The sequence below is a fragment of the Triticum aestivum genome, chromosome 7A (assembly GCF_018294505.1).
Source record: "Triticum aestivum cultivar Chinese Spring chromosome 7A, IWGSC CS RefSeq v2.1, whole genome shotgun sequence".
In the NCBI taxonomy this organism is placed as follows: domain Eukaryota; kingdom Viridiplantae; phylum Streptophyta; class Magnoliopsida; order Poales; family Poaceae; genus Triticum; species Triticum aestivum.
Window position 1 is genome coordinate 68,558,894 of NC_057812.1, and position 8,658 is coordinate 68,567,551.

Genomic DNA, 8,658 nt, shown 5'->3' on the forward strand with positions numbered 1-8,658 from the left:
CCTAACATAACCCTTGAAAGTGCCTAGCCGCCTTTCAATGGGGTACATCCAGCCATACTGTACTGGACCTCTAAGTAGTGCCTCATTAGGTAGATAAACAGTCAAATGTACCATCACATCAAAGAAGGATGGAGGATATCTCTTCTCAAGGTCGCATAGGATAGTTGGTATCTTGTCTCTAAGACGCTCCAAAGCATCTATCCTTATATTTCTACTGCAGAGTTCCCTAAAGAATTGTCCCAACTATCACTACTAGAATCTGCAAATAGCCCTAGGGCCTAATACCCTAAGCAAAAGGGAAAAAACACTAGGGAAACCATTTCCCCTAGTGTATACCCTAGGGAAATCGCCCTAGGGCTTCAGTGGTGGGGGAATCTCGGTTTCCCTTGGGTGTCCAAGGTATACCCTAGGTAACATCTACTTTCCCTTGGGTTTCCAACTCTAGGGAAACTGGCGACAAGAGGCCATCCCCGCTGACGTGTAAAGTAGGTTTCCTTTGGGTTCACTTTGTTCCCTAGGGAAATCTTCTATAACGGCAATGACCGTTAGCCCATAAAACCCCTTGAGTTTAGGAACCCTATGGAATCATTACTTATAAATAGTATAGTAAAAACACACACCTTCGTTGTATTTGCACAAATGTATAATAGTTGTACATAATCACTCCAGAAATTTAAAGACACAAAAGCGACGCACGCACACACACACACACATATATATATATATTAACCATAATCATTTTACATGTCAACAACCAGGAGCTTACAGAAGTATCCTACACTTCACAAAGTGTCATCTAACTAGGATTGTCACACACACTATAAATCATGCAAGTCACTGATCCAAGAGATCACAACCATCGGCATGTGCATGGCCAAAAAGAGGAGTGGCGGGTTGCACTTAATTAAGTATGCATATCCTAGTAACAAGCATTGGCTTCCAATTTATCGACACAAAAAGTTTATGGCACTTCCTTCACAACCGCAAGAGACATCTCAAAAAGGAGGTAGTTCGTCACTAGGCGGAGAGAAATTTCTAGTTTGCATCAAAAGAGCCAGCAAACATTCCATCTTCTGCTCCATGCGATGTATTATTCATATTTTCAGCACCATTAGTTGATTCACCTGTGGAGGGCTGCAGAAATGTCTTTTTCAGAATCTTGATATATCAAATCATAAATAATGACTACAAAAATTCTTAGTTGATTCAACAGCAAGATAGATGTTAAACTATGTAGCAATGATTGGCGTGCATTGTTATATATAATTTTGCATCACAAAGTTTGCCATCAAACAACACAATGCTTATAATGAATGGAAAGATTTACCCTATGTAGCAATTGAACCATGGCTGAGAAAACCCTTTTGTTTGTATTTTTTCTTACAATATACTTAACATATTCTAATAAAGATGGTAAGCACCACATCACTAAAATGTCCTGGACTGCTCTAGCTTAATGTACATTGATAGAAAAGGCTCAAGCTACTACAAATACCACAAATGCCTCCTTATTTTCAATTAAGGACCTAGAGAAGAACACATAGCAGAGGTAGTACCATAGCTTCAAGGCTGTTGTGTTATTAGTTGTAACATATTGTGTTGGCAAAATAGCTTCAACACAATAGCAATAAAAAAAACAGATGCACATTTGCTGCTATAGTGCAACCTATTCCTTTTCTTTTCTTATTTGGCCGATCTGGTGTTATTGCCTTCAAAAGAAATATGCACATACCATTTGTGGAGAAAAGATCGGAGACGAAGTGGTTAATGTTGAAAAAGCTGGAGGTGGAGGTATAACAATACATGGAATCTCAGGCCCTTGAATTCCTTGAAGGGATGTGATGGTCTGACATTTTTCATACAAATTAGAAAGCTATATCGAATGGCTTTACACACCATAAGAAACTTATGCAGACCACCAAGGCTACTCTCCACTGTAGTCTGGACAGAATTGTTAGCACACCATTTGGCTTTCTCACATTTTTTCCTCAATGTATGTAATTCTAACCAGTGCCTAGCGCAAGAAAATAGATATAAGTTAAACACTACACCCCAAGGTATCTCATAGTGTAATATGTCAAATACCTCAAGGTGTGCTAAACAGTAATGCGTGGATTAAATGATAACTCACATGTGCCCATCAGGTCTAATCAATGGACGTTTAGACTCATTTGCAATAGGCGCAGTAGAAGTTCTGCAAAACCTCTTAAGAATTTGGGGGGTGGAAGCCACTCGTCATCCTGTAAAATTGAATTCAGATGCATTAGTAAGGTCCACAAAAACCATAGTTTCAAATCGCGGGCGAAAAGACCGCTATCGCGGCGCTATCCCTGCATGAAATCAGCCCCGCGATTTGTTTCCTTACCAGAATCACGGGAGATCGCGCCGCAATCGCCGGAGATCGCGCTGTTTCTTCATTAATTATCGCGGCAAATTTCCCTTCCGCGATTCCGTTCGCCCGCGATTTAAATCTATGACAAAAACACACAACTAAAATTACACATTTCTGAGTAGGGTTCAGTATAGCAGCAGAATATATGTGCATAAAGTCATAAAATAACTAGAGATAAATATAACCACCAGAGATACAATTGTAAGTTCAACACGAAGGGAAACAACCAGAAAATCAACAATGTCCAGATTTAAAAATACATGGAGGAAAATGTCACCTCAGACAGAAGAAAACTATTAGAAATCATCAATCGCTTATGAGATAATTGCAAGTCCACTCCATCTTCTGATTCTGTATTAGACAAGGTTAAAGAAAAAGTTTTCCAGAATTATGTCAAGCACATTTCAGATCGAAGTACTCTGCACATGCTCGCAAGTTAGCCTATTTTTAGATCTACCAGTAGGTTCACTTCCCTTAATTAACTAATGAAATCTGATTAGAAATGTGATGGAACATGGCCATGTGAGCTCACCTAATTAAGCCTTGGTTCTGATTTCTGAAGTTGAAGCACACGTCTACAGCTTCGGCAGGTTGGTCTCAGTCGTGGGCGGCAGGGTAGGATCCACCGAGGGCGGCAGGCTAACTAGGATCCATCGAGGGCGGCAGGGTCGGGCGAGCATCGCAGTGGCGGAGACCTCCGGTGCATCCGAAGCTACCGAGGGTGGCCGGGTGGTCAAGGCCCACACGGCCACCGCCGGCGGCGGCTGCCTCTGCAGCGGCAACCGCGGGAGCCCAAGTCTGCAGCGGCGGCGGCCGCCGCCGCCTACAATGGCGATGGCTTGAGGAGGGCGCGGGCGGCAAGGCGATGGATGAGCTGCGCCGTCGTGGTTTTGGTGTTAATTTGGTGGCGCTCTCGGCACTGGGGTGGGATTTAGGAGGAAGCTCGTGCGTCTATAGGGGAGGGATTTGGGGGAAAACTGCCTTCGCGCGTGTACAGGGGGAACTTTCCCGCGTGTACAACCAATTCCGCGCGCGCTCGCCTAAAAAACTGGCGGGCTGGATACGCGCCTGATACAACCAATTCTGCGCGCGCTGTACGCCAATTTGAGCTAGCCTCTTTTTTCTTTTGTACGGACGCATGAATTTGAGCTAGCCTCTGCAAAAGAATATACTCCCCTGTACACGCGTTTTTTTTTGTGGAACTGTACACGTGTGTATTATATATACAGTACGGACGCGGAGTTTCTGCATCCGGGCTCATCTGCACCCCCTCTCAGAAAAAAATTCAAAACAAATGCTAGAAAAATTCAAAAAATTCCACATTTTTTTGGGTGGTAGATAATTTGATGCGTGAGGTCCGCTTCAAATTTCAACCCATTTGGACATCTGAGCAGCTCACAGAAAAAAGACAAAATTGAGGTATGTAAAAATGTTTACTGTTCATGCACTGTTACTGTTCATGCACTGTTCATGTTTACTGCTCACAGAAATTTGAAGTAAGAGTGCTGCTTACCTATATGCTGATTTTTTTTCCTTTGTTAAGAACAGGGACATTCTTATTGGACTACCACTATCTATATTTTTCCCAATAGGTAAGCAGCACTCTTACTTCAAATTTCCAAAGATATGTAATCTAAAGTGGGGTCTCAGGGAGACTTTTCAAAACTAAGCGGAACGGTTTGGCTTGGAATTTCCTTAGATAGTTACTACTGCCTTGTAATAATTACTATAAGCTGCAACAAAGCTGGCTTTCTTCTGATAAGTATATAAATAGCCATCTCTTTATATACAGACATTATAGCTCATAGAAAATAGTGCAACTTCAATTGTTGTAGTCGTGCTTTTTATAGCAAAGTAGTAGTGATCAATATTACCATGTTTTTACAAGATGGAACTAAAATATTGGTCCGACGTTTGTTGTTTGCCAACTTCACGTTTAATAACTACATTAGCCAGTTTTCTTACACACATGATCAAATTTGTGTTGGAAATATGCCCTAGAGGCAATAATAAATTAGTTATTATTATTATATTTCATTATTCATGATAATCTTTTATTATCCATGCTAGAATTGTATTGATAGGAAACTCAGATACATGTGTGGATACATAGACAACACCATGTCCCTAGTAAGCCTCTAGTTGACTAGCTCGTTGATCAATAGATGGTTACGGTTTCCTGACCATGGACATTCGATGTCGTTGATAACGGGATCCCATCATTAGGAGAATGATGTGATGGACAAGACCCAATCCTAAGCTAAGCACAAGATCGTGTAGTTCGTTTGCTAAATCTTTTCTAATGTCAAGTATCATTTCCTTAGACCATGAGATTGTGCAACTCCCGGATACCGTAGGAGTGCTTTGGGCGTGCCAAGCGTCACAACGTAACTGGGTGGTTATAAAGGTACACTACAGGTATCTCCGAAAGTGTCTGTTGGTTTGGCACGAATCGAGACTGAGATTTGTCACTCCGTGTAAACGGAGAGGTTTCTCTGGACCCACTCGGTAGGACATCATCATAATATGCACAATGTGACCAAGGAGTTGATCACGGGATGATGTGTTACGGAACGAGTAAAGAGACTTGCCGGTAATGAGATTGAACAAGGTATCGGGATACCGACGATCGAATCTCGGGCAAGTACAATACCGCTGGACAAAGGGAATTGAATACGGGATTGATTGAATCCTCGACATCGTGGTTCATCCGATGAGATCATCGTGGAACATGTGGGAGCCAACATGGGTATCCAGATCGCGCTGTTGGTTATTGGCCGGAGAGTTGTCTCGGTCATGTCTGCATGGTTCCCGAACCCGTAGGGTCTACACACTTAAGATTCGATGACGCTAGGGTTATTAGGAAGACTTGTATGTGATTACCGAATGTTGTTCGGAGTCCTGGATGAGATCCCGGACGTCACGAGGAGTTCCGGATTGGTCCGGAGGTAAAGATTTATATATGGAAAGTTGTTGTTCGGGTTTCGGGAAAAGTTCGGTTTTTTCCGGTATTGTACCGGGAAGCTTCCGGAAGGTTCCGGAGGATTCCGGAGGGATCCGGAGGTCCGGAAAATGCTCCATCACGTCCAATACAGCAGCATGGGCTGTAGGGGGGCGCCCTAACCTTAATGGGCCAAGGGAACCAGCCCCCCCAAGGCCCATGCACATGGGAGAGGGGAAACACTAAGGGGGAGGGCCTCCACTTGACTTGGGAGGCACTCCTCCCCCCTTTGGACGCCGCCCCCAACCCTAGATGGGATATAGGGGGGCTGGCCCCCTCTCTCCCCACCTATAAATAGTGGAGGGGTGGGAGGGCGGCCACACCCTTGAACCTGGCGCAGCCCCTCCCCTCCAAAACCTCTCCTCCTCCGCGTGAGCTTGGCGAAGCCCTGCCGGAGAACTGCCACTCCATCACCACCACGCCGTCGTGCTGCTGTTGGACTCTCTTCCTCAACCTCTCCTTCCTCCTTGCTGGATCAAGGCGTGGGAGACGTCTCCGTTCCGTATGTGTGTTGAACGCGGAGGTGCCGTCCGTTCGGCGCTAGGATCATCGGTGATTTGGATCACGACGAGTACGACTCCATCAACCCCGTTCACTTGAACGCTTCCGCTTAGCGATCTACAAGGGTATGTAGATGCACTCTCCTTCCCCTCATTGCTAGATTACTCCATAGATTGATCTTGGTGATGCGTAGAAAATTTTAAATTTCTGCTACGATCCCCAACAATTTGCAGGACAATAAACATGCCACGAGTTCATGCCTTTTCAAGCCTTAGCAAATGGAACGAAAAGAAATAAGTCTTGATGCAAAATTTTAATATTTATGGTCTTAAAGGTTATGATGGCAAGTTCTATTCTTTTGTCTTCCAGACCTTGCTTAATACAAGATTTGAACCTTGAATTTTGTTGGTTATGAGTCAATTATGTTGCCTTTGTGCCTTCTATATCTAAGCCATGTTTGTATGAGTGAATTATGATGCCTTTGTGCCTTCTAGACCCTAGACCTGACCCATCCTTGTATGAGTTAATTATTATCTTAAGCAGGAAAGAAGTGCATTATTTTTTGGGGGTCTATTAGCTTTGTTAGATTATAATGCTTTCAATGTATAGTTGGAGTTCTACACTTTTACTATTTCTGATTATAATTCAAAGCAGCCATACAACACATGACATTCATTTCATTTCATTTCATAAATCCATATGTCAGCCAAACAAGAAAATTGGGTATGGAATCCAAATCCCACCAAACGAAATCCTCTCAGGATTGTGTTTTCACTTCATTTCCACCAATGAAATGAAAAGCTAGGTGCCAAACGAGCTGGTATGGAAATCACTATTTGGAGTGTCGTCTCTCAACTCATAACATGATCATCTAGACAACCACAAAGAAAGCAGAGGTTTATTACTTATTTTAACAAGCCCGCATCTTTATATATGTGACTAAGTTTCATACACCCGCTAATGGGATCCCCCACCTCTTCATTATTGTGTGTGAGAGTGATGTGCCTGTTATTTATCGCACTACTCATTCCACTGATAGTAAATGACACTTAAAATCCTTTTATTTTAACCTTTTCTAGAGATATCCACAGGGTAGCAATTGATGCAGTCAACCCAGGGTCCATCCGCGCAGGAAGATGGTTGTATACACACCCAAGTAGCGGTGTTGCACTCGTACCCTGCACCAAATCCGATCATCCACACCCTATCGCCTTTCTTCATTAGGCCTTTAGCGTCGATGTATGCCAACTCATACCACACTGATGCGGCCGACTGGTTTCCAAAGCGATACAATGTCATTCGTGACGGTTCAACGTGCTTGTCTGATAGATTGAGGCCGCGCTGTATTGAGCTGATAACCGCCGGTCCACCTACGTGGATGCATATATGTTCAAATGCAACACAGAAGTTGGGGATGTATGGTCTGATCTTCCTCCAGTAGAGCACCTTTCCAACAATGTCAAAAAAGAAAAACTTGAGAAGCTCTGCTGTCGGCAATACAAGTGGCCCGCTTGCAGTGAGATTGTCCTTGAGTGCATCTCCAGCGACAACCATAAGGTCTTTAGTGAGACGTGTCCCTAGGATGCCCTTCTCATCTTCCTCCTGGTATGCACATCGGTATGCGGAGTTGTTTGCCGCAGTGATTATCCGCGTGACATGTGCAAGCTGAAACCGAGCCTTCGACCTAGAAGTCGACAACAACTTCGCCACTCCACCTATGCGGAATAAGATATTAGGCAACTGCATGGAGCGTGTATTCCCTTGATAATGGCCTGGCCCAGTGGTCTCTGTTGACACTATCAATGCATGCGACCCCCAAGGCATGACCTGCAACATATTGCTTGCAAGCCCCACTGCGGTCACTGAAGCAGAGCACGCCATCCCTGAGAGGTTCATTACGCGAAGATCACCTCGCAACTTGTATCTATTGACAATCATGTCAGCAATGGATGGTATCGGACAAAATATACTTGAGGTGGTGATAAGAACACCGATCGCGTCACGATTGATGCATGTTTTGGCCAAAAGATCATCGATCACCGAGAAGACAATTGACTCTGCTTCGGCACGTGCGTCGTAAAGCCCACAATATGGCTCTATATAGTGAAGCACAGGCGGGACATATGTCTCATCGCTCATTTCTGAGCGCTTGAGAACTGTTCCTATGAAGTTGACAGTAGAATCATCAAGCAAAGACGAGAGATGTGCATGCTCGAGGAAGGTTGCCTTTGGGCATCTTAGGTTGAAACTTGGCCGGAAGCAAGCGTAGTCAACAAGGTATACAGTTTTACGACAGAGTGCAAGGTAGATGGTTGTGGTGATGGTCAGTACAACGATGGCAAGAAGTAGGTGGATGGGATAAATAGCACCGGGTTGAGGTGCAACTATTTTCAGGACACCTGCTGCAAGTGCCATTGTGGTCACAGTTCGAGGGACGTGGGTGTTGGCTGAACGATTGTATATCATTCTGAAGTGCTTGACAGAAAACCGCGAACTCATGTTGTTTGGTGGTGTAGTCTATGTGAATGCAGAGGTGATCGATACAGATAGAAGCAGGCAACTAAGGGTGGGGCACATTTATAAAAGGGCGAATGCTGTACTTTATACGACGTACAAGACCTTCCAAGCCCACTTCTCAACTACTTCATAGAATATTATTCATGTTGCACATTAGTGTAAACCATGTTTTTCACATCAAGCTGCGGGAGCAGTCTCGTTCAGATTTATTACGCGGACATAAGAAACTACTGTGATCAAGCTATTT

General features: G+C 44.0%; 1 protein-coding gene and 1 long non-coding RNA gene across 2 annotated transcripts; both read right to left on the reverse strand.

Moving 5' to 3' along the window:
- Positions 1 to 701: 701 nt before the first annotated feature.
- Positions 702 to 3,373, reverse strand: LOC123154009 (uncharacterized). The gene is made up of 6 exons (XR_006476605.1): positions 2,925 to 3,373; positions 2,670 to 2,743; positions 2,366 to 2,471; positions 2,132 to 2,240; positions 1,733 to 2,014; positions 702 to 1,134 (listed from the first exon to the last, which is right to left on the reverse strand). It is a non-coding gene; the product is annotated as an uncharacterized lncRNA (long non-coding RNA).
- Positions 3,374 to 6,959: 3,586 nt separating this feature from the next.
- On the reverse strand, positions 6,960 to 8,393 carry LOC123147433 (3-ketoacyl-CoA synthase 4). The gene has a single exon (XM_044566680.1). The coding sequence runs from the start codon at positions 8,391 to 8,393 to the stop codon at positions 6,960 to 6,962; it is 1,434 nt and encodes a 477-aa protein (XP_044422615.1).
- Between the last annotated feature and the right edge of the window lie 265 nt (positions 8,394 to 8,658).